At 36.9% G+C, this 26,632-nt stretch overlaps 1 protein-coding gene across 1 annotated transcript; it reads left to right on the forward strand.

The window, feature by feature from the left end:
• The first annotated feature begins 18,968 nt into the window (after window positions 1–18,968).
• On the forward strand, window positions 18,969–19,366 carry LOC110579984 (60S ribosomal protein L36a-like). Its single transcript, XM_021689629.1, has one exon. The coding sequence runs from the start codon at window positions 18,993–18,995 to the stop codon at window positions 19,311–19,313; it is 321 nt and encodes a 106-aa protein (XP_021545304.1). The 5' UTR covers window positions 18,969–18,992; the 3' UTR covers window positions 19,314–19,366.
• The last annotated feature ends 7,266 nt before the right edge of the window (window positions 19,367–26,632 follow it).

Raw genomic sequence — 26,632 nt, forward strand, 5'->3', positions numbered from 1 at the left:
TTATTAATCAAATATACTTCCATTATCACTCCCTATTTTTACTGAGGTTTTTTTATCACTGTTTTTGCTGAGACTTTTTAAAATACCTGAAGAGGCAAAGGAATTTGTTTTTCAGTAACAGTTACTACTCAAACTTCCACGAATGTAAGTAGCAACTGCAGTATAAAGCAAAATCCCCCACACTCCCTCTGACCCTACTGGTTCCCTTGAAAGTAAAAAGGGTATGATAACTGATTAAATGCTCATTTACCCAGGAAACCTCCCAAGTGCTATTCAATTCAAGATGTGTGGGCTGTAGCTGCTGACAACTGCCGTAAGGTGAGAAGATACATATAAGAAGAAAGAAAATTATGTACAAGAAAAATATACACATACATAGTTCCTCTTTGAGTTGAGAGAAGAGACATAGAAATGCACACTAAGAAATGCATATTTAAATAAAATACTTGATTAACTACACCCTACTAACTTCTCCTTTGACTTAAAAGACTGGGGAAGCATAAACATAGTATTCTGGTATTTATAGTTGGTTGAAACTGGGGAGAATGGAGGGGGGAAAGCAAATATTTTTTATGTTTCCTCCACTTTGGACTTGGAACCTGATTTTACACACCAGGGGTCCAAAGTTCAGACACTGAAGAATTATCTGAATTCAGGGACACCTGGGTGGCTCAGTCGGTTAAGCGTCTGCCTTCGGCTTAGGTTGTGATCCCAGGGTCCTGGGATTGAGTCCCATATCGGGCTCCTTGCTCAGCGGGGAGCCTGCTTCTCCCTCTTCCTCCCTCTCTCACTCTCTCATTCTCTCTGACAAATAAATAAATAAAATATATATTAAAAAAAAAAAGAATTATCTGAATTCAGACCCTGAAGAAAAGAGAGAAGTTATCCAGGTCAGATCTCCCATGTACTCACTCACTCAGAAAATGGGGATACCTAAGTAAGGCCATTAATGAAATGACTACAGGGAAATATAGCTGGAGTATTGATTTTGGATCACTCAGGTCAAGTTGAACACATCAGCATTTCATGCTCCTATTAGTCAGTCAAAGATAAACACAGCACTTTTTTTTTTGCTCTTTTGTTTTAATTCCACATACATGTGAACACAGCACTTTAATCAAATGTAATTAAATTATTGCTGTAAATCCAAGTCTTAATAACCATAGCCAAAATTCCAGTTGAACCACACACACACACACACACACACACACACACACACAAAATCCCCTGTTTAAAAAATTCTTCAAAACACCATTCTGTAAACTTGGGGCGCCTGGGTGGTTCAGTCAGTGAAGCATCCGACCCTTGATTTCAGCTCAGGTCATGATCTCAGGGTTGAGGGATCAAGCCCCCTGTGCTTAGGATTCTCTCTCTCCTTCTCTCTCTGCCCCTTTCCCATTGCTCACGCTCTCTCTCTTAAAAAAAAAAAAAGGGGGGGCGCCTGGGTGGCTCAGTCGTTAAGCGTCTGCCTTCGGCTCAGGTCATGGTCCCAGGGTCCTGGGATCGAGCCCCGCATCAGGCTCCCTGCTCAGCGGGAAGCCTGCTTCTCCCTCTCCCACTCCCCCTGCTTGTGTTCCCTCTCTCTCTGTGTCTCTCTCTGTCAAATAAATAAATAAATAAAAGCAAAAATCAAAAAACACCATTCTGTAAATTAAATGAAATTCTTTTCATGTTTGTTCCCAAATGTCTCTCATTGTATTTATGGGCATGGTATATATGCAGCTAGAGTCTGAAAAATGATATAAGGGTATTTATGAAGATAACATATATTTATGATTTAGAAAAACATATACAGTCTGAAAAAATTTTATAAAAATGTATATTTAGTCTGAAAAATTGCTTCCTCATTCTTCAACATAACTGAACTTCTAATTTTATTTTTTATAATTATGCTTATTTCTAATCTTACAAATTGAAAATTTTACTGTAAAATAGCTTAGTTTTCCATTGTTCTTTTTAATTAAAAGTGAGCAATAAAAAATATTTTGGAAAAAAACTGATTCTAACCAGTTATTTTATGTACACTGATTCACATTTGTATCCCTCCTAGGTAAGTACTGGAAGCCGCTCACTGTAGTGCACTTAACAAAATACAGATAAAACATGGGTTACAGATGTTATTATAATGTGGCATTCTGTTTTATGTTTCATATTGTTTGTCTTCTTTTCTCATAATACCTTTCTAGCAGTTGTTAGATGCTAATTATAAAATTCAAAAACTCCCAATCATTGAAATAGACAGGTAGACCCTGGGTATTAAAATAGAAATCATGCACTTTAGGCTTTAATCATATCAATGTATAAACATGATTGCTAGTCTATTAACATTTAAATTGTGTAGATTAATATACTTCTACTGTTACAACTCATGGGTGTTTTGAAAGGTAATCAAATTGAAAACACTGCTCCCACCAGTGCAAAGATGTTTTTATTATTGTTGTTAAGCCAGAGTCTTCTCTCCAAATATATATAACATAATAATTTGAAAGAGTTAAAATTCTATGAAAATGCAGTACTACATAAATGATCTTCTAAATCCCTTTTTAGGCAATGCCCAATTATTTATGAGAAACTGGTAATCATAAGACACAGAAAAACAAACCTGCAAAATGGAACAACCCCACTCTAATTTGTAGATTACAGCTCCTCCCTGATCTATACTAACAGATTATTTTAGTTTATTTTTAAAGAGCTCATCATTTATATGAAAAGACATAGGTTGAAATAAAACTATGTAGGAAAAAACAATCCTCATAATGAAAGAAGCACTGGCTTGCTAAGGGATGACGTAGCATCTATCAGTAAAATGAAACAGCTGTCTCAGAAAACAAAGATAAAAGCTGAATGCCTTCATAAAGGAAAAGGAGATGGAAGACCATGCTGTATTATTCAAGCTCAGAAGTCTTATAGACAAAGAAAGGTCACTGGCAGGTACATGAGCTGTGGTGGAGCTACCCACACTAAACGCTGAGGTCCAGGAGGTCAACACTGTTCTGAATGGTTTCAGTCTAAACGACACCTGCTCAGAGATCTTTCCTCCACCCTCCCTCCCTATGTAGTCTCAACTCACCCATCCCAGAAGCCACATTCTCAGTCTCTATACCCTGTTCATTTCCTTCAAGGCATTTTCCACTCCCCCCCCCCCACTGCTCCAGGAGGGTAGAGCTCACTTCAAATTTGTTCACCACTATATTCCCAACACCTACCATATGCCTAGCACATAGTAGGCAGGCAAAAAACAGTTACTGAATAAATTAACAAATGTCCCACTGCCACAGAGAGAACACCTAGACCCAACTAGTCCTAAAAAGATAAGCTGTGACTTCTTTTTTTTTTTTTAAGATTTTATTTATTTATTTGAGAGAGAGAGAAAGTACATGAGAGGGGGGAGGGTCAGAGGGAGAAGCAGACTCCCTGCCGAGCAGGGAGCCTTATGCGGGACTCGATCCTGGGACTCCGGGATCATGACCTGAGCCGAAGGCAGTCGCTTAACCAACTGAGCCACCCAGGCGCCCAAGCTGTGACTTCTTAAGAATGGATTCTGGAACTTTTGCCTCATCATCATCACAACTGACTTTACAGTTATCAATGAACTCAACATGGTGAAAAATGCTAACAGATTTTTAACAAGACTCCCAATATTAAATGCAAAAATTCCTTGCCAGGGGCGCCTGGGTGGCTCAGTCGATTAAGCGTCTGCCTTCGGCTCAGGTCATGGTCCCAGGGTCCTGGGATGGAGCCCCGCGTCGGGCTCCCTGCTCAGCGGGGAGCCTGCTTCTCCCTCTCCCTCTGCTGCTCCCCCTGCGTGTGCTCTCTCTCTGATAAATAAAAAAATAACTCTGAAAAAAAAAATTCCTCTCTAAAAAGAAAAAGCTGGCCTCTACTTTCAAGGAGAATCTATGAGTCTGTGGGAGAGGTTAGACCTACAGGTAGTAGTTTTTTTTGTATCAAGTGTATGCTGAAGATACTATAACTATGTTATGGAAAGAAACATTAATTTACTGACAGACTTTAGGTACCTATACTTACTGCAGAAACAAAAAGAAAATGGTTGCTACCTGTACTTCAAACACAGATGTAATAATTTTTAAACTTCAATGTAATAATTATTTGAATTCTAATTAGTTTCTCAAAAAAAATCTCAATAGAAAACATGAACTATGTACTTGCCCATTTAGAAAATGTTTATGCCTTTAGAGGACAAATTGCAATAATCCTACTTATAGTACTATGTCCTAGTAGCGTATGCCATAAGTAGTAATAATTACCACAAAAGGAAAGCATTCTATCCGCTAGGCATTTTATATATTATTATATATTATTCATTAGATTCTCACAATTTCATGAGATGACTGTTGATTATTTACATTTACATTTAAGAAACTGGGGCTCAAATGAGTTAAAAAATATTGTCTAATGCCAAGAGACTAGTGAACGGTACGATAGAGACACTGCAGTTAGCATGCAGAGCACAATGAAAGGTTTTGATCAGCCAAGCAATAATCCAGTATCAGAAGAAAAATATTTATCCAGAGAAAAATAAGGAAGAAAAACCATCAGTCATTTTTAGATACTAAGTATATAGGTTCTACAAAGCAAAAACCATAATTCCTCCACACTTTGTGCCTTGGATAGCTTTGTTAAATTCAACCCAAAACCTATCTCGTACCGCTTTTTGAAAAAACTCTTTTCTAAGTTACAGACTTCATATTTTAAAATGTGGTATTGAAGAAAAATGTGAAAGAGGATTGTAAGTGATCTTATTGTTATCAATAAAACTCCAAATTCCAAAGGTTCACTGTGGACTCCCCTGTTGGAAGGTTTGTAGCACAGCCTGTTACGGCTATTATATCCTACTGAGAACCACAGAGCTCTGAAAGTAGATCCTGGGAAGTGGGAACAATTCACACAAAATTTAGTTTATTTTCTCTGTCCTCCCAGCCTGCTTGGATTGAATATGGGTTTGTTTCATTTTGTTTTGGTGTGGTTTTGTTGTTTTTTTGTTTTTTTGCCAATTTCATTGCTCCCTTAAACACATCTCCAAATAGATGCTTCATATCCTGTAACCATTATACGTTCATCCAAGCAGCTTTTTCTTGAATCCAACAAAATAGTGTTTTTCATTTATGATCTTATGTGTCTTGAGTGAGCATTGACTTTGTGTCCTTCCTAACAGATGACCATGAAGTCTGACACAGGTTGCTTAGCAACTGCCTCATGCCCAGAAGTAGAAATAACTCTTTGATATACTCACTATGTGTATTTCTCCTGATTTATTTCATTTGTGTTTAACATGGTAGATCAAACAGAATCATTAGAATCCTACTAACACCCTCAAGGGTAGAAGAGTTCCCGGTCCACTTTAAGCTAAAGTACCCAGAGATCAAAACAGCTTATGAGCCAGTACTGCAGAGTAAAAGAACAATAAAATACACCGTGCCCATTACCAAGGATAAGGTGCATACATTCTCATCAGTGCTGGCACGACGATGTTCTTTGAAACTTGAAAAGAATTCTCAAAATTGTTATTGTAACTCTTACTTTTTGCGAAATGATAAAGGACTATATATTTCCCATCATGTTGTTGCTAAAAAGTCTTTGATATCCTGAAGGACAATCCATTGTTTTAATGCATGATATGGTGCAATTCATCATACAGCTAGAACAATACTAATCACCCCTCTTGTTTGCATCAACCATCACTCTTCGACCCTCATTGTATCTGATCCAATCTAAGCTCATTTATATTACACGTGACTTGTTTATATAGAAAGAAGTCAACCAAAAATGCGGTGGTACTGTACCTCAGAGCAATAATCCATGCAGAAGGGTCCTGGGTCTAAAATTCAAAAGTAAAGAACTTAAAAGCTTTAAAAATATAATTTGGGGATGAAAATATGTAGTTAACATTAGGATATAATAAATATGAAAACTTACAATATCAGCAAGGATTAAAAGAATTTTAATAAAGGAAACCAGTTAGATTTTTATAAGCCTACTATTTTTAGCACAAGTTTAAAAATTTCAATGTTCTGGAAACCTGCAAACTTTTTTATACCAAAGCAAATAACAAGTAAAAAATCTTTTTAAATTGTAAAAAGTCAATTTAGAAACCATAAAGTTATTAAAATAATAATATCAAGGCAAAATTCATTTAGTCACAATACTAACATTAAGGGGCTATTTTATTTTAGACAATGATTTTAAAATAATCCAAATGTCCATGAAATGGAGAGTAGTGGAATAAATTATAGAAATCCATACAGTGGAATATAGTTAGATAAATTTAGCAATCCATACAGTGGAATGCTCTGCAGTAGTGTTTGTTTTTTTCCTTTTGTTAATGATGCAGATCTCTAGGAACTGATATGGAAAATTCCCAAAATGAATTGTAAAGTGAATAAAGTGGGAGGATAGAACAGTATGCTATTACATTTGTTGCATTTGTGTTCAAAAAGGGAGGCTTTATATGTATAGTGAATGCAAATATTACATACATATGTGATATGTGTTATATATGAATATGTATATATACTACCTCTAGAAGAATATACAGGGAACTAGTAACAGTATTTGCCATTGGGAACAGGGAATGTGGGTGAGAGAGGAACTTACTTTTCACTGTACATTCAGGCAAAACTTTATTTCTCTCCTTGTTCTGTTCATGTGGGATGACAGAGACAGAAAGGTGGAGAGTTTCTTTTACTTATGGATAGAGAAAGAGCACATAACAGATAATGCCCATGAGACTCCAAAAGTTACACAGGCTTATAAGAGAGAGTGACTCATGATAATAAAGCAAAGGAGCCAAAGGGAAAGAATCGGATTATCTAGTTTCCTGTCCAATCTTCTACCTACTAACGCAAATGCAAGCAAACAGAATTAACAAGATTCAGAATATTAAAGAATAATAATTTTCAATGAAATATTATTTCTCTTAGATCTGAAACCTGGCTTTTCAGAATTCTAACAAAGGAGAATTTAATAAAGAATTATTCTAAATCAACGCAAAAGATCAAAACAGCTTTTAAGTGAGTTAACTATCACAATGCAGTAACACTGCAAATATACCATGCAGTAAAAAAAGAGAGACGGCAATGCATTTCAAAGTGGGTCCCACAAAATGCTACTCCCATGAAAAGTTCTCACAAGACAAGGTCCCACGGTCAGATAAGAATACTGTACCCTATAATCCTATATGATATATATTGGTATATTGGAAGCTCTGGGTAATTGGTGGACTAAAGAAACTTGTTTAATTTCTTTGACCACAAAAAATATTTTCACACATATACGACTAGTAAAATTCCCAGGAACTAGTACTGCAATGATTCCATTCTGGGAAACAAGGCTCTAAGAATATAAAAGCCAAATTGGTGACCTTTCCAATAGGGAAAAACACACCTTATCAATGAATCATTAAACCTAATATTAAAAGGCTATGATTAAGCTGATTATTCTGCTGTAGAGTCACGTTAAATTATTTGGTAAGACATTGCAATTAATTTTCAAGAAAAATGAAACTACTCTTTTTTTTTCCTTAAAGATTTTATTTATTTATTTGACAGAGAGAGACACAGCGAGAGAGGAAACATAAGCAGGGGGAGTGGGAGAGGGAGAAGCAGGCTTCCTGCTGAGCAGAGAGCCCGATGTGGGGCTTGAACCCAGGACCCTGGGATCATGACCTGAGCCAAAGGCAGACGCTTAATGACTGAGCCACCCAGGCACCCCAAATGAAACTACTCTTAATCCACACTCCGTCAAACCACTCTATTTTCATCACAGCATTTATCACTACCAGGTTTTTGTGTTTGTTTACTTAAGTGCTTATTTATTATTATCTATTAGCATCTGTTCATACTAGTTTCTCAATAAATGTTAATTGAATACTTAAATAAATGTAGCTCTTTTCTCTTTCTTACCTCCTTCTGTCAAAAGAGCACTTCCCACTTTTTCTTCTAAGACATTGGCGGTTAAAGAATATTCTGTACTGATTTACTAGCTGTGTCACCTTGAATAGGTTACTTAACTACTCCATGCCTCAGTCTCCCTAACAATAATAAAATTGTTGAGGCAATGAGTTAATATATGAAAAGTACTTAGAACAGTATCTGGTATATGGTAAACACTCCGTAAGTGTTAGCTATAATGATGATGATGATGATGATGATGATGATGATGATGATGTTAATATGTTCTAAGGAAAAAAATATTGAATTCAAATAAATTTGGAAAATGCTTGACTTACAAATTTAAACAGGTATTCTGCATTTTTAAGAGCTTTTAATTGCTATTAATATCCATTTGTGAATCTACAAGTAGACACAGTTGGAACAATTCAAAAAATTGACCTTAAACTGTCTTTCACAGAACATATATTAATATCTCCTAAGAATACCAGCACTCTCAGAAAGATAGCTTGGGAAAAACTAAATTAGAAGTTCTTGCCTAATGCAAATACATACCTCACTCCACCCACCCCAGGGCACACACAAATCCCCATGGGATAAACTAGAAAGTGAATGAGTGCAAAAGGCACATACATCCATGGTCTAATTTTATTATCAATCCCTCTTGCTGTCAGTATTTTCCTTCCTTGAGGTTCCCTGATATTCCTTTATCCCTGTAGCAGTTGGCTATATGGTTGGGTTTTTTTTTTATTTTATTATGTTATGTTAGTCACCATACAATACACCATTAGTTTTTGATGTAGTGATCCACGATCCATTGTTTTCGTATAACACCCAGTGCTCCATGCAGTACGTGCCCTCCTTAATACCCATCACCGGGCTAACCAATCCCCCCTCCCCCCTCCCCTCTAAAACCCTGTTTGTTTCTCAGGTCCATAGTCTCTCATGGTTTTACTGAGGCCTACCCTTGAGATCCCATCTCTACCCTGGGGCTAGCTTGGTACTATTGCCATTCTTGTCTTTCAGCTACCTTCCCTTGCGAAAGATTCAAGTTAACATTCTTTACCATAGCCTTTGCAGTCAATGAGACCTCGAAGGATAAAAGAGAATTTTTCCATGATCAAAAGACTAAAGTTGTAGTAAAAGAAAGAAAATCTGAAGGTCTTTCACCTAATAAGACTCTACATAAATAAAAAGGATTAACAGTTGATTTTTAATGCCATTTAAAGGAAAAGAATTTTTGCTCAAACATAGATCAAGACAAAATTAGAATCCCAGGGGCCAATAAACGCACCTCCTGACAGGAGGAATGGGAAAGTTATGGTGATGAATCAAAGTGATTGCAGTGAGGTGTAGTGAAAACATGGGCTCTGGAGCATAGTAAAACTGAACTGGAATTTCAGCACTACCAGCCCCCAGCTGTTGGCCCTCTCTGAGTTTCCATATCACCATCTACAAAATCATAAAACACTATATAGATAATATTCATTGAGCACTTACCCAGTACGAGGCACTATCCTAAGTGCTTTATATGGATTAACTCATCCACTCCTCATGTCAATGTCCTCTAGCCAAGGACCACAAGGAACACACCTTTGGTCAAACAAGGTTGGGTTTCTTGACTTGTTACAATGAAAGAGACCACACATTGTGGACAACTGTGGGACATCTCAGCAAGTGGGTATTAGAAAGGACTAAGGTTCAGGCTTGTATAAGGTGATTTGGGGAATAGAGGAATAGAACATTGCTCTGTATTTGATACTGTCAGTAAGTATAGGTAATTCTATGATTGGTACCTTAATAATTCTTATGTAGAAAGAAGGAAGAATACAGTAAGTCTAGATATGTAATTGGTAAAGAAGTTACAGTTATTCATTTTAGCCAGGACAATAATTCATTTATCCTGATTTAGCCAGGATCATTTTTGTGGTCAATTTTCTTGCTTTTGTCTGTGTTCAGACATGATTATAATCTTGTCTTGATTCATCACAGCCACAGAATGGCCTTGTCTGCCATTAAAGTTCTATGAAATTTTTATGTTCAGCAGACAAACACCACAAACTAGCTGCCAGTTATCAAGCCTGCTTCCAGCTATACCCAAGACCTAACTGATAGAGCCAGGCCTCTTTCGCACTTATAGCAACATGGGTACTACTTATCTGGATCTTAAACTTAAAGAAACCAAGACCACTCAGCCATTAAGTAACATGGGTGGAATCTGAATCCAGATAGGTACTAGGCACTATTCTACGTGACTCAGAACCAATACTCCTAATCTCTGTGCTATTCCACCTCTCAGTGCTAGCTATTACCACCTTCCAGGATGGCTATAAAGATTGCAGCTGATGATGTAAATGTCTGGTTCATGCCAAGACTTTGGCAAAAAAGTGGTACCTATTATTATTAAACAGAGAAACTAAGACATTTTTAATTTAGGATTACTTTCAGGTCTTCAGGAGTTCCTGCCTTGTGAATTGAGCATCTGAAGGAGGAGCAGGAAACTTGTCTCTAGGTCAGATTTTCCTACTAACCAACTATATGAGTTACAGGATCCTGCAATGTTCTGTTCCCAAGGAGTTCTCTAAGTAATTTTTTTAATAGTTGTCATTGAAGAGTTCTGTTTTTAGTTAAATTATTTGGTTCTGTTTTTAAAGATGCCTTCCTCACAATAGTCTCTGTGTGCAAACATAAAATTCAAACCCAAGAACTTTTTTTCAGGTGTAAGACTAAAGTATGTTTTAATTGTTAATACTTAAAAAACCATAAAATTAAATTTTCATTTTACTCTAGTGATGACTGCAATATTAAAAGCAAGACCCAGCAGTGAGGGTTCCAGTGCTAAATCAGTGCTAGAAGCAGGCACAAAAATATTTCATTTTCAAGTATGTCTTTAAAGGCTTGGTTTTCCTCAGAACACAAATACTATGTATGGAATTAATCCAAACAAAATTATGAGTAAGACAAAATCAGTCGATTCTTTGATTCCAACTCCAGGCTCCTGGTGCCTCCAGGGTAACTGTGGCTGTCACTGCCCATCACTTGAGCATTCTAAGTTCCATTGTCCTTCATCTCACTACTCTTCTAAATTTGATTTTTCCTATTTCTCATCCCTACTCTCTGCTAGTTTGCAGAGTTCATGAAGACTTGGTTATGCTGGTAATAAATCATTGTGTTAATCCTCCAAGATGAGTTATTTGGATATTTTGATTACAAAAAAAGGGGGGGTTGATATAGAACTTTCAGGCATCACAGTAAGGAATGGCAAGAGATACTTTTAGTTATGTGTACACAGGGAAAGAGGAGGAGCCAGAACTAGTTCCAAAAGTAGGAGTAGGTAACCTACACTTCGGTATTTCAGGACTACTCAAAATAGTCCTCTTCCTCACCTCTAAAAAACTATACATGTATAACATGTTTAGGGGCAGGGTTGGGGAGACACCTCAAGTAAGTGGCAAACACACACACACACACACACACACAATATTACTATTTAGCTTCAATGGAGTCAAAAATTAAACATTTTCTATTTTGCAACTAAGTTAATGCCTAATAAAGTTTAAGTAATGAAATGACAGTCACATCGACATGCTGCTAAAACAAAATAATCTCTCACCTCTTTTTTTTTAATTTTTTATTGTTATGTTAATCCCCATACATTACATCATTAGTTTTAGATGTAGTGTTCCATGATTCATTGTTTGTGCATAACACCCAGTGCTCCATGCAGAACGTGCCCTCCTCAATACCCATCACCAGGCTAACCCATCCTCCCACCCCCCACCCCTCTAGAACCCTCAGTTTGTTTTTCAGAGTCCATCGTCTCTCATGGTTCGTCTACCCCTCCGATTTCCCCCCCTTCATTCTTCCCCTCCTGCTACATTCTTCTTCTTCTTTTTTTTCTTTCTTAACATATATTGCATTATTTGTTTCAGAGGTACAGATCTGAGATTCAACAGTCTTGCACAATTCACAGCGCTTACCAGAGCACAGGTGTTGGGAAAATTGGATAGCCACATGCAGAAGAATGAAACTAGACCATTTCCTTACACCACACACAAAAATAGACTCCAAATGGTTGAAAGACCTCAATGTGAGACAGGAGGCTCACTTGTGGCCTTGGTATGTGGCCTCTTCAAATGGAGGGTTTGCTCAGATGATGTCACGTTATTATGGCCCTCTGATATCCCCAGTTCTTGTACAGACAACTGGTTTCCCTGATATATGCACTTCAAACTTGACACAGCTTTAACTCTATCCTCTCCTTCAAATGGATAACCTGATAACCCATGCCTTTTGGCTTAAACTTGATGATTCTTCCTAGTCTTCATTTGTTAGTTTCACTCCTCCAAAGGTTTAAGGTTACGTGCCTTTTAAGCACCTAACCCTTTTAGTACTCTTGCCATTCTTTTATTTTGTTAGCCTCTCAAGTTACTAGAGAAACCTTTATTGCAGACTCTTTTGAACCCAATCTTCTGTCTCAACCTTGAACAGATGGTTCCCCAGGCCTGGGCAGAGCCTCTTCAGCCTTTTCAAGCTGGTGCTTTTCCTGTCAGTTCCTGGCTTCTGCTGCCCTCTAGCAGCCATTAGTAGCATGGCAGGACATGAAATAAAGTCATATTTTTACTGAATTGAATTACTTGATGGGATTATTTAAGCATCGTGTAAATATGACTTAAAAAAAAAACATGGCATGTAATTGGTGCCACTGTTCTGTAATCTCCCCATCCTCGGGCCTGAGTCAACCTGGTTTTAAGTTAGGGCTATAAAAAACAAAACAAAATAAAGTTAGGGCTATAATGGAGCTAATGGTAATGACTATGCATGCAATAGATTCTTTTATACCGCAATTTATCTGCCCAACTTATGCCCATCAAGTGTCCAAATCTTTAATCCCCTCACCTGCTCAACTGAAATCCTGGCATAGGAACACTTCAAAATGAGGAAGTGACAAAACAACTTAAACACCCAAAAATCAGGGTGTTAAATCAACTTTGGTAACTCTTACAATGGTATATTTTGTGACTATTAAAATTTACGTTTAAAAAAACTCCACAACTATGGGACAATAATATAATATTAAATGTAATAGTTAAACATTAAAAAAAAGAAGAAGAGGGACGCCTGGGTGGCTCAATTAGTTAAGCGTCGGACTCTTGATTTCAGTTCAGGTCATGATCTCAGGATTATGAGATCAAGCCCTGCATCAGGTTGTGCACTGGGCATGGAGACTGCTTAAGATTCTCTCTGTCCCTCTCCCTTTGCCCCTTCCCCTCTCTCTCTCTAATAAGAAAAAGAGGAAGAAGAAGAAGGAGGAGGAGGAGGAGGAGAGGAGGAGGAGGAAGAAGAATTACAGGAAGATCCCAATAATAGAAATAGAGAAAGAAAGAAAAGAAGTGGTCTGAAATGTTGGTTGGTAGTTGTTTTTTGTATTATCCCATAAGCATGTGGAATATGTCATAATCATAAAAGCTGTATCCATGTGTGCAAACTGTGAGTCACTCATGCCTGACTACAAGACTGAGAGAGTCGGATCTCCAAGAAGAACTACTGTGGTACTTACAGGTCATCACAGTGATGACAGTGCCATCATCATAGCCAAGGACATGGGTAGTATTGGAATGGATAGGTGGCAAGACAAAATCATATGGTTAATCACATTCTCTTGCAGCTTCTCTGCCTCAAAAATCTGTAGGGAAGATGATCTTTTTTTTTGGCAAATTAAGCCCACTAAATTTTTCAACAATTTATGTGAAGGCAACTTCAAAAGTGAGTCACCAGATGTTTCACTGTTTGAACATGTGGAACCTTGAGAAATGTATGTGAATTATGTGAATTTTTCAACTAAATGTGACTTTCTGTGTAACCAGGCTGGTGAAATAGGTCAATCCATGTACATGAACAATACTGAGTGGGATGCAGAGTGGGAATTGTGGTGTCAACCTTCACAAATATACGTAAGGTTTCCCAAATGTATTCTCAATATCTTTCTGGAAAGTTTGTACCAGTTTACAGTATAGGTATGGAATAGATGAGAAAGGTTGCAGGTTGTGTACATTTTCCAGTATACTTGTTGCAAATATGCTTTGTCTAATTCAAAAAAAGAGACAGAAAGAGGGAAAGAGTCTGTTATAATAAGAATAATCACATCTGCTCTTATTTTATTATTCTAACAATATCCTATCCAAATTTTGGTGCTTTCCTATTGTGGGCAGCAAATTTCTTGCCACTCACCCCATGTGCACAAGAATCCATCATGTCATAGCAGGTGAGTGCTAATGTCCTGAAGTAGGAGCTACTGGACACAATCAGGTCCCTTCAGTTTTCCTAATATTCAATTTAAGAAGGTATTTTTAGTAAAAGGAAACATTTAAAAGTATATTTTTCTTGGTCCCTTTTATTGTTCTCACCTCACATTTTATCAGTTGACTAAATACAGGTTTCCAAGTATTTTTCAGTGGTAATTTCTAAACCCATCATTAAAGATGATGTGAATTCCCCAAGAGGCACAAAGGCTAAGTTTCCTCTTTACTTTTTTTTTCTTCAACAATTCAGTAACTACTTGTTGAATATCTGTTATGTGCCAGGCATTGTTCTGGGAATTGGAGGGGATATAACAGTGAACAAAACTGACCAAAAAAAAAAAAAAACACTCAAATCCCTGACCTCCTTGAGTTTACATTTCAGTATTTTTTTAAGTATTTGTTACCTATATATCTTTTATTCTTATACTCTGTATCTATCTAGTCAGCAAATCTCATCAACTCTACTTTCAAAATATATCCAGAATCCGACTACTTCTCACCACCTCCACATTTACCACACTTAGTCTAATTTCTCCTCTAAATATCCCAATGGTATTTAAGTTGTTCTGCTTGCTTTCAACTTCCCTCTCCCCCACCCCCTACCATCATACACATATACACAGGCTATTCTCAACACAGGAACTAGGATGACCCTTTAAAACAAAAGCCAGATTACATAACTTCACTGCTCAAAATCCTCCTATGGCCCCCTAGCTCACTTAGAGAAAAGCCAAGACTACACAGTGGTTACAAGACTTTACACAGTCTGTCCTACTGACATCTCTCTGACCTCACTTACTCTCTCTCCCTTTCACTGTGCTCCAGTGATGGTGGCCTTCCTGCTTTTAACTCACAGGGCACCTTTGTGCCTCAGGACCTCTGCACAAATTAGTTCCTCTGCCTAGGATATTCTTCTCCCAGTATCCACATACATGATCCACTCCCTCACCAACCTCAGATCTTCCCTCAAATCTAATCCTAGCAAGATGTCTCCTGACCACTATATTGAAAATTGCAACCCTGTATTCTTCTTGCATTCCTAAATAATTTTTTCCAAAAGCCCAGAAAGGTAGTCATCTATGCAGAGTTGAGTTGTGGATGGCAGCAGACCTGTGTGTTGTGTAGCAATGCATGAGTTGCAGAGGCCATCTATGAAGGGAGCACTGAAAGAGGAAGCTTGGAGAAGCATGTTCAAGTCTCAACAGGATAAAGTGGTGAAGACTGAAGAGTTTAGCCCTGTGAAGGAAGGGGGCTGGTAGCAGCAACAGGAGATTGGCTCTATTCAGAAAATATTTATCTAATACATAATGTTAAAGGTTATGACAGCGATGTTTCTTACTGGGGAAGAAGGGAGTTACAACTAGAGTGAACCCTGTGGTATGGGATTGGAGCTGGAGGTTAATGTTAACTCATGCTTTCAGAATATATAGATATAGAAATGAATATGTACATAAATAGGTGGGTGTTTATAAGTATATGTAACCCCAGCTATGAACACTAAAAAGATTTAGGAGCAACAATACTCCATTGGCAACAAATATATCTAGCACTCAGATCTTGGTTTCCAAATATCCAATGTCATTTTCTGCTTAAGAGATCCAGGGATCCTCGAAAGGGCTGATTCCAGGGCTAAGCAGAGGAATTACAGAGCCTGAAGCAGCTTTTTATGCCAGAGAGAAAGGAGCACTCAAAGGTGGGGCTTTGTCAAAATGACACAGGTATCAATTTAAAAGAAACTTCACTGGCCAAAGCTGGCAAAATTTGAGTATCAAATTAAATAATAATGCTAAAAATTATATAAAATTATATAACATAAAATTATATTATGAAAATCTATGAGTTTATCCTCATCTAAATTTTTCTAATAGTAAATAAATATAGAGAAGAGAAAGATTTTCTCTATAGTAGAACAATGACTAATAAATGTAGTGTAAGTCATGGACCGTGATAGTAATTAACAACCAAGAAATATCAACAGATGCTAAAATAGTGGATGAAAGTCAGTATGGAATGGGATATTTACATACTCTCAAAATACTTCCCCATAAAATGCTTTTTAATTACAAAGGGAAAAAGAACTTTGCAATGGAGATGCCTGACAGACATCTTCTTAATTAAGTGATCAAAGTTAATGTTAACAATTATGAAACAAATTGAAATAACCTCTCACTTGACTGGATGCAGTAAGAACAATTTGACTTATGTGGCATTCTTACCAAAAATGTATAATTGGCATCTAACCATGAGGAGTCATCAGACAAACACATATACTAGGACATTCTACAAAATGTTTAGCAAGTAATCTTCAAAGTGTCAAGGTTGAAAGTCAAAGAAATACTAAAAAACTATTTTTTCCCCAGCTTTATTAAGGTCTAACTCACAAAATTGTAAGACATTTAATGTGTACAATGTAATGTTTTGAGATAGATAGATATAGTGAAAGGATTTTCCCCATCAATGAAAAACTTTTTATTTTATTTTATTTTATTATGTTGTTAGTCACCATAAAATACATCATTAGTTTTTGATGTGGTGATCCACAATTCATTGTTTTCGTATAACACCCAATGCTCCATGCAGTACGTGCCCTCCTTAATACTCATCACCGGGATAACCCATCCCCCCACTCCCCTCCCCTCTAAAACCCTCAGTTTGTTTCTCAGAGTCCATAGTCTCATGGTTCATCTCTCCCTCTGATTTCCCCCCCTTCATTTTGCCCTTCCTTCTCCTAATGTCCTCCATGCTATTCCTTATGTTCCACAAATAAGTGAAACCATATGATAATTGACTTTCTCTGCTTGACTTATTTTACTTAGCATAATCTCCTCCAGTCCCATCCATGTTGGTGTAAAAGTTGGGTATTCATCCTTTCTGATGGCTGAGTAATATTCCATTGTATATATGGACCACATCTTCTTTATCCATTCATCTGTTGAAGGGCATTTTGGCTCTTTCCACAGTTGGGCTATTGAGGACATTGCTGCTATGAACATTGGGGTGCATATGGCCCCTCTTTTCACTATATCTATGTCTTTGGGGTAAATACCCAGGAGTGCAATTGCTGGGTCATAGGGTAGCTTTATTTTTAAATTTTTGAGGAACCTCCACACTGTTTTCCAAAGTGGCTGTACCAACTTGCATTCCCACCAACAGTGTAAGAGGGTTCCCCTTTCTCCACAACCTCTCCAACATTTGTTGTTTCTTGCCCTGTCCATTTTTGCCATTCTAACTGGTGTAAGGTGGTATCTCAATGTGGTTTTGACTTGAATTTCCCTGATGGCTAATGATGATGAACATTTTTTCATGTGTCTGTTAGCCATTTGTATGTCTTCTTCAGAGAAGTGTCTGTTCATGTCTTCTGCCCATTTTTTGACTTGATTATTTGGTTTTTGGGTATTGAGTTTGAGAAGTTCTTTATAGATCTTGGATACCAGCCCTTTATCTGTAGTGCCATTTGCAAATATCTTCTCCCATTCTGTGGGTTGCCTCCTTGTTTTGTTGACTGTTTCCTTTGCTGTGCAGAAGCTTTTTATCTTGATGAAGTCCCAAAAGTTCATTTTTGTTTTTGTTTCACTAGCTTTTGGAGATGTATCTTGAAAGAAGTTGCTGTGGCTGATGTCAAAGAGGTTATTGCCTGTGTTCTCCTCTAGGATTTTGATGGATTCCTGTCTCACATTGAGGTCTTTCATCCATTTGGAGTTTACCTTTGTGTATGGTGTTAGAGGATGGTTGAGTTTCATTCTTCTGCATGTGGCTGCACATGCACATGCTGCAGCATGTGGCTGCAACACCATTTATTGAAGAGACTGTCTTGATTTAGGACACTAAAAGGACATGACAACTAAATGCAATATATGATCCTGAATAGGGTCTTTTTATATAAAGAACGTTATTGGGACAACTGATGAAACTGTATGAGCAGTGAAAAATCAGTGCTAATTTCTTGATTTTGATGGCTACATTATGATTGTGTAGGAGAAAGTCCTTGTGTATTGTAAAGTAGTCAGAAGTGATAGCAACTTACTCTAAAATGGTTCTTGAAAACAGAGGTTTCTTGCACTATTCTTGCATTGTTTTTCTGTAAGTTTGAAGTTATTTCTAAATAAATAAAAATGTAAATCCACCCAATACATTTCCCATTTCCCTCTCTAATTTGTTTTTCTCCAAAGCACTTATCAACTTCTGATCTACAATACATATTACTTGTTATTGTCTGCTTCCTCTACTGGAATATAGACTACAGAGATTTTTGTATTACTTTTATTGCTCTATTCTAGCACCTCCCACGGTGTCTGAGCCACAGATGATGCTCAATAAATATTTGTCCAATGAATTGACTCTTCCTATCTTCAGGTGTAGATTGCCTGTGATCTGCAGCTGAAGCAAGTACACAATCTCAGCAAGCCAGTTAACAGGCAGAGTTCTATTCCATGACATCCATAGAAAAAAAGAATCTCTTCTCCAAAGGAAATGATTTGTAGAAATGAGGAAATGCAGATCTACCCACTCCTAGACAAACACTATATTTACTATATTTACTATATAAGACAATTTCACTGTCTTTACTATAAAATTTACTATAAAAAACAGTTTCACACACTAGAACCACAGATTCCCAAATTGCTTCAATTTCATTGGTAGTTTTGAATAATGAAATGGACCTCAGCAGTCAGTTTTTCCATAAAAAAAGAAACTGCTTCTAAATCAATTCATTACCTCTTTTTCAGGCCAGATTAAAAAAAAAAAAAGAGCTTTCCCTGTCGATAGCGCTCCCGCAAACATGGTGAACGTTCCTAAAACCCGCCGGACTTTCTGCAAGAAGTGTGGCAAGCACCAGCCCCACAAAGTGACACAGTACAAGAAGGGCAAAGATTCTCTTTATGCCCAGGGAAAGCGGCGTTATGACAGGAAGCAGAGTGGCTATGGTGGGCAGACTAAGCCGATTTTCCGGAAAAAGGCTAAAACTACAAAGAAGATTGTGCTGAGGCTTGAATGTGTTGAGCCCAATTGCAGATCTAAGAGAATGCTGGCTATTAACAGATGCAAGCATTTTGAACTGGGAGGAGATAAGAAGAGAAAGGGCCAAGTGATCCAGTTCTAAGCTTCATATTTTGTTAATATTATGAAGACAATAAAATTTTGAGGTTATGTTCACTTCAAAAAAAAAAAAAAAGAGGTTCTGGGTTAGAATAGACAATTTTTTTTTTTAATCTTCTACCAATCTCATCAAAGTTTTCAGTGTTCTTAGGGAAAATTTAAGTCAAGATATCTTGTTAAATCATCTTGAGATCTTTAAATGTACACTGAGAAAAAAATGAAATTTTCATTTGAAAGAGAATTCATCTGAAGTTAAGTTTTTACATTTTTTTGTATTTTCTTTATTAGTCATACAGTTCTCCAGAATGTACTCAAATTAATATGAGAATATTATGAGAGGAAGCGGAGTATTATAGCATAATAATATGAGTCTTATAGTCAGAAAAACAGGGATTCCTTCTACCTTCATCAGTTATTAGCAGTTTAATCGTAGGCAGGTTATTTAACCTTTCTAAGTGTCTATTTCCTTATTATAAAACTGGTATTATAATGATAGTGGCTACCTTATAGATTAATTGTAAAGATAAAATATATATATGTATGGATTAATGTATATATATATATATATATAGAAAGAGAAAGAGAGCACTTAGCACAGGGCCTACACATGGTGATAAATATACAAATCTTAGCTTCTTGCTGTATATGTAATTGAACATAAACTCAATTTTTATTTTTTTATTTTATTTTTTTTTTAAAGATTTTATTTATTTGACAGAGAGAGACACAGCGAGAGAGGGAACACAAGCAGGGGGAATGGGAGAGGGAGAAGCAGACTTCCCGCTGAGCAGGGAGCCCGATGCAGGGCTCGATCCCAGGACCCTGGGATCATGACCTGAGCCAAAGGCAGACGCTTAACGACTGAGCCACCCAGGTGCTCCCATAAACTCCATTTTTAAAATACAAATATGCAATAAACCTAATTGAAAGAAAATACACAAACATCGGGTTTTTCTTCTGAGTTTCATTCTGTAAAGTTTTTTCCTTTTCTGTAACTCACATTAATATATCCTTGCAAAATAATATCATAGAGTGATATAAATGTAGAGAAGCAGCTTTGACTTTGCATTGTTAATATTTATGGGAAGCCCAAATTTTATGTAGAAATTATATTATTTCAGCTTGAAATTGACTTGTACAATATGACATTTCATTTTCATTTGCACACATTTTATCTCTCACTGATTAAATAATTTCCCAAATCAGCTTGAATTTGTCATATCTGTTTATACCTGAAGGTAACAACCAAATTGTGTTCAGGCTAATTTACAAGTATAGTAAGTATAGTGGAATTTTTATTCTATATAATGCATCAGATATGAATATAATGTAAATTATGTGAACTATATACATCTGTATTCAAATCTCATTCAAATGTTAAAATAATAAAAAAAAAGCAAGTATTACATAGGCTACTCGTTTTCTTTTTCAGTTAACATAGTTTTATAACATATCCTTAGTCTCATAGTCTCATCTCATATTGCATCTGGTTTTGTATAACTAGTCCCAGTTGCTTCTGATTCACTTAAATGTAAAGTTGGGTAGCAAAATATTTCCAATCCTCAGGTCTAGTCTTATGTTTCAGGTCTTCTGGCTTATGTTAAACCCAACTAATGTCAGGAAAGCTTACATTGATTGACGATATAAAAATGGTCAATAAATACCTCAGCAGCTACAGCACACAGGTTCAGCGCAATGTTATTTCAATTGTGCATTAATTACCTACTAGAGTCTAGATCTTTCTGGAGGAGCCATTAAGCTTGTAATAAAGATTACATATAAAATAAAGATGTAGATCAAGATATATATATAAAACTTTTATATATTCAAATTTTCCAAAAAATTTCCATGAGCTGCCAAATCAAAGACTTTTGTCAGACAGGATAGACTAAGATGTCCTGCAATAACAATATTCTCACTATAATCCACCACACATCCACTGGTGGTGGCAGGGTAGGTAGGAGGAAGGGTGTCAGCTTGGGATGTCATCACACAGGGGCCCAGGAAGAAAAAGGCTCCATCTCTATGTTCCAAACCAAAAAGAAAGGACAGCAGTAAGTCACATAAAAGTTTTAAAATTTCACCCAGAAATTGATGGGACACATGGTCCCATCAAGCTTCAAAGTTACAAGAAAAACAATCCTACGTATACCCAAAAGAAGGAGAGAACTGGAAAAAGTTGGTTAACAACAATAATGACCACTATAATATACCCAACACCACCAAATATCCTGTTCATTGTTCTTCCACAGGCAAAATATACTCATCATTTCCCCTTGGAGTCAATTCAAAAGTCATGGCATCAAGCTCAGAGTTCAGGATCTTTGGGTGATGTACAAAAATCTCTACATCAGAGGTTAATATAAAGTCTTGGATGTGGCTTCTCTTGATCCAGAGGCCTATGAACTAAAAAGGTAAGTTATTGTTCCCACAAACCCAATATACAACAGGGAAGCAGGGTAGGATAACCAAAATAAATACACTCACAAAGTAAAAAGAAAAAAAAAATGGGAGCCTGTTGTGGGAAGGGTTTGGTCCCTGTGTTAGTGGACCAATTTGGGGCTGCCTTGGGATTAAGTTGAGTCAGATCAGGCATTTGCCAGAGATATAGTAATACCGAACTGCAGGAAAATGTGGGGTGGAGCATGTGGTGCCAGCAAGTTTTGTGCTGACTGGAGGGGACCTCCAGCTGCCAGAAAACGAAGGCAAGCCAGGTTGGAGGCGACAGATCATCAGAAGCAGGTGAGGGCAGGGTGGCAGTAAGGTTTGCATGGGTCTGCTGGGGGAGAGGGCCTGGAACCCAGGCTGGCTGGAGGGAGGCGTGTCTGCAGGAGAAAGCAGGGGTGGATGCGCTGTTAACAAGTTAGGTAGCAAGTGTTGGCACCACACTGGTTCCCACAGGTGTCCGTGTATCTAGGCTGAGGTGTGGGGGAGGGAAATGCACCTGCCAGCTCCATTATTCCTAGAGAAGTTTCCCAATGACCCCTGATCCTCCAGCACACACTCTGAGATTAGTAAACAAATCTCACTATTGCATACCCTAGGCATTTTTCACACTGCTGCTTCTATGCTGTATCTCCACAGGGCTGTTTGTTGTGTTATATCTTTAAGGGTGGTGATTCAGTTTACTCTCATCCTCCCAGGGGACATTGCATTGCAAGACACTATAGGAATTCTTCTTTATAAGGCCACTACTTTCAAGAGCAGGAGATGTAACTGACTTTCCTAATACAAAGAAGCAGACACAGAGAGTAAGACAAAATGAGGAGAAAGAGGAATATGTCCCAAATGAAACAACAGGGCAAAACCACAATAAGAGATCTAAACAAAATGGACATATGTGCCTGATAGAGAATTTAAAGTAATGGTAAAGATCCTCACTGGACTTAAGAAAAGGGTGGAGGAGCTCAGTAAAACTCTTAACAAAGAGATAGATGACATAACAAAGAGCTCAATAAATGAAACTAAAAATATACTAAAGGGAATAAATAGTAGACCAGAGGAAGCAGAAGACAGGATCAGTGACCTGGAGGACAGAGTAATGTAAAGCAATCAAGCTAAACAGGAGAGAGAAAAAAATAATAGTAAAAAAGGAAAATAGATATAAGGAACTCAGCGACACCATCAAGCATAATAACACTTGCATTATAGGGATCCCAGAAGGAGAAGAGAGAGAAGAGCAGGCAGAAAGTATATTTGAATAAATAATAGCTGAAAACTTCCTGAATCTGAAAGGAAACAGAAATCTAGATCCAAGAGGCACAGAGATCCCCCAACAAAATCAACTCAAGGAGGTCCACAGCAAGACATATAATAATTAAAATGGCAAAAAGGAATGATAGAGAATTTTTAAAGCAGCAAGAGAAAAGAAAACTATAAGGCTATCAGCTGATTTTTCAGCAGAAACTGCAGACCAGAAAAGAGTGGTGTGATATATTCAAAATGCTGAAACAAAACAAAACCATAAACAAACAAACAAAAAAACTGCAGCCAAGAATCCTCTATCCAGCAAAACTGTTATTCAGAATAGGAGAGATAAAGTTTCCCAGACAAACAAAAGTTAAAGGAATTCATGACAACTAAATGAGCCTTATAAGAATGTTAAAAGGGAGTTTTTGAGTGGAAAGGAAAAACTATAAGTAGGAGTAAGGAAAATAGGAAAAAATAGAAGCAGTAAAAATAAGTATATCAGTAAAAATCAGTAAAGGTATTCACACACACAAAAAAAGGACGTAGAGTATGACATATACCTAAAACGTAGAGGGGAGAAGTGTAAAGAATGAGTTCAAACTTAACTGAGCATTGCCTTAATATAGACTGCTATAGGCAGAAGATATTATACATAAACCTAATGGTAGCCACAAATCAAAAACTGGTAATAGATACACAAAAAATAAAGAGAAAGGAATCCAACTATATCATTAAAGAAAGCCACCAAGCCATGAGAGAAGAGAGCAAGAAAAGAAAGGAACAGAGAAGAACTACAAGATCAACCACAAAACAAGTAACAAAATGGCACTAAGTACGTACCTATCAATAATTATTTTGAATGTAAATGGACTAAATGCTCCAATCAAAAGACAAAGGGTGACAGAACGGGTAAAAAAGCAAGACCCATCTATATGCTGCATACAAGAAACTAATTTCAGACCTAAAAACACATACAGATTGAAAATGAAGAAATGAAAAGCATTTATCATGCAAATGGAAATAAAAAGGAAACTGGGATAGCAATACTTATCGAACAAAACGGACTTTAAAACAAAGACTGTGTCAAGAGACAGAGAAGGGCAGTATATAATCATTCAGGGAACAATCCAACAAGAAGATGTAACAATTGCAAATATTTATGTACCCCACATGGGAGCACCCAAATACATAAAGCAGCTAATAACAAACATAAAGGAAGTAATTGATAGTAATACAATAATAGTAGGGGATTTTAAAACCCCATTTATATCAGTGGATAGATCATCCAAACAGAAAATCAACAAGGAAACAATGGCTTTGAATGACACATTGAACCAGATGGATATATCTAGATATATTCAGAACATTGTCTTCAAGTGCACATGGAACATTCTCCAAAACAGATCCCATGTTGGGCCACAAAACAAGGCTCAATAAATTCAAAGAGATTGAAGTCATACCGCGCATCTTTTCTGATCACGATACTATGAAACTAGAAATCAATGACAAGAAAATATCTGGAAAAAAACACAAATACATGAAGGCTAAATAACATGCTACTGAACAATGAATAAGTCAACCAAGATATTAAAGAGGAAGTCAAAAAATACCTGGAGACAAATGAAAATGAAAACACAATGGTCCAAAATCTTTGGAATGTAGCAAAGCTATCCAAAGAGGGAATTTTATAGCCATACAAGCCTACTTCAAGAAGCAAGAAAAATCTCAAATAAACAACCTAATCTTACAACTAAAGGAGCTAGGAAAACAAAATAAAACAAAACAAAACAAAACAAAACCCAAAACCAGTAGAAGGAAGGAAATAATAAAGATTAGAGTAGAAATAAATGAGATATAAATTTATTTTTATTTATTTATTTGACAGAGAGAGAGCACAGCAGGGGGAGCAGCAGAGGGAGAGGGGGAAGTAGGCTCACTGCTGAGCAGGGAGCCCGAGACAGGGCTCGATCCCAGGATCCTGGGATCATGACCTGAGCTGAAGGCAGATGCTTAACCGACTGAGTCACCCAGGCACCCATGAAATAGAAATTTTAAAAAATAGAGCACATCAATGAAACCAGGAGCTGGTTCTTTGTAAAGATCAACAAAAGTGATAAACCTTTAGCCAGATTCATAAAACAAACAAACAAACAAAAAAACAAAGAGAGAGACAGAGAATTCAAATAAACAAAATCAGAAGTGAAAGAGGAAAAATAACCAAGGCCATAGAAATATACAGAATTATGAGAATATTATGAAAAATTATATGCCAACAAATTGGACAATCAAGAAGAAATGGATAAATTTTTAGAAACATATACCCTCCCAAAACTGAATCAAAAAGAAATTAAAAATTTGAACAGATTACCAGCAATGAAATTGAATCATTAACAAAAAACAAACAAATAAACAAACAAAACCCAACAAACAAAAGTCCAGGACGAGATGGCTTCACAGATGAATTCTACCAAACATTTAAAGAAGAGTTAACATCTATTCTTCTCAAACTATTCCAAAAACATAGAAGAGGAAGGAAAACTTTCAGATTCATTCCATGAGGCTGAATTCCATGAATTACCCTGATACCAAAACCAGATAAAGACACTACAAAAAAAGAGACCTTCACTCCAATACCTCTGATGAACATAGGTGCAAAAATCCTCAACAAAATATTACCAAACTGAATCCAACAATACATTAAAAAAATCATTCACCACAATCAAGTGGGATTTATTCCTGGGATGCAAGGGTGGTTCAATATTTGCAAATCAATCAATGCAATATATCACATCAATAAGAGAAAAGATAAAAAAAAATTTAATCATTTCAATAGACGCAGAAAAGGCATTTGACAAAGTACAATGTGCAACATCCATTCATGATAGAGCCTCTCAACAAAGTAGGTTTGAAGGGAACATACTGCAACATAATAAAGGACACACATGACCAATAAAGGCCCCAACTAACATCATACTCAATGGCAAAAAACTGAGAGTTGTTCCCCTAAGATCAGGAACAAGACAAGGATATCCACTGACACCAATTTTATTCAACATAGTACTGGAAGGGGGCGCCTAGGTGGCTCAGATGGTTAAGCATCTGCCTTCGGCTCGGGTCATGATCCCAGGGTCCTGGGATCAAGCCCCACGTCGGGCACCTGGCTCAGCGGGGAGCCTGCTTCTCCCTCTCCCTCTGCCATTCCCCCTGCTCATGCTCTCTCTATCTCTGTGTCTCAAATGAATAAATAAAAGAAATCTTTAAAAAATATATATATATAAAATAAAGAAAACTAAAGATAATTTAAAAAAATAGTACTGCAAGACCTCGCCACAGCAATCAGACAAGAAAAAGAAATAAAAGACACCCAAATTGGTAAGGAAAAAGGAAAATGTCCACTATTTGCAGATGGCATCATACTATATATAGGAAACTGTAGACTGCTCCAAAAAACTACTAGAACTGATAAATGAAATCAGTAAGGTCACAGGATACAAAATCAATACACAGAAATTTGTTGCATTTATATACACTAATACTGAAGTAGCAGAAAGAGAAATTAAGAAAACAATCCCATTTATAATTGCACCAAAAATAATAAAATACCTAGGAATAAAGTTAACCCTGGAGGTGAAA

Source organism: Neomonachus schauinslandi, chromosome 12 (assembly GCF_002201575.2).
Source record: "Neomonachus schauinslandi chromosome 12, ASM220157v2, whole genome shotgun sequence".
Lineage (NCBI taxonomy): Eukaryota > Metazoa > Chordata > Mammalia > Carnivora > Phocidae > Neomonachus > Neomonachus schauinslandi.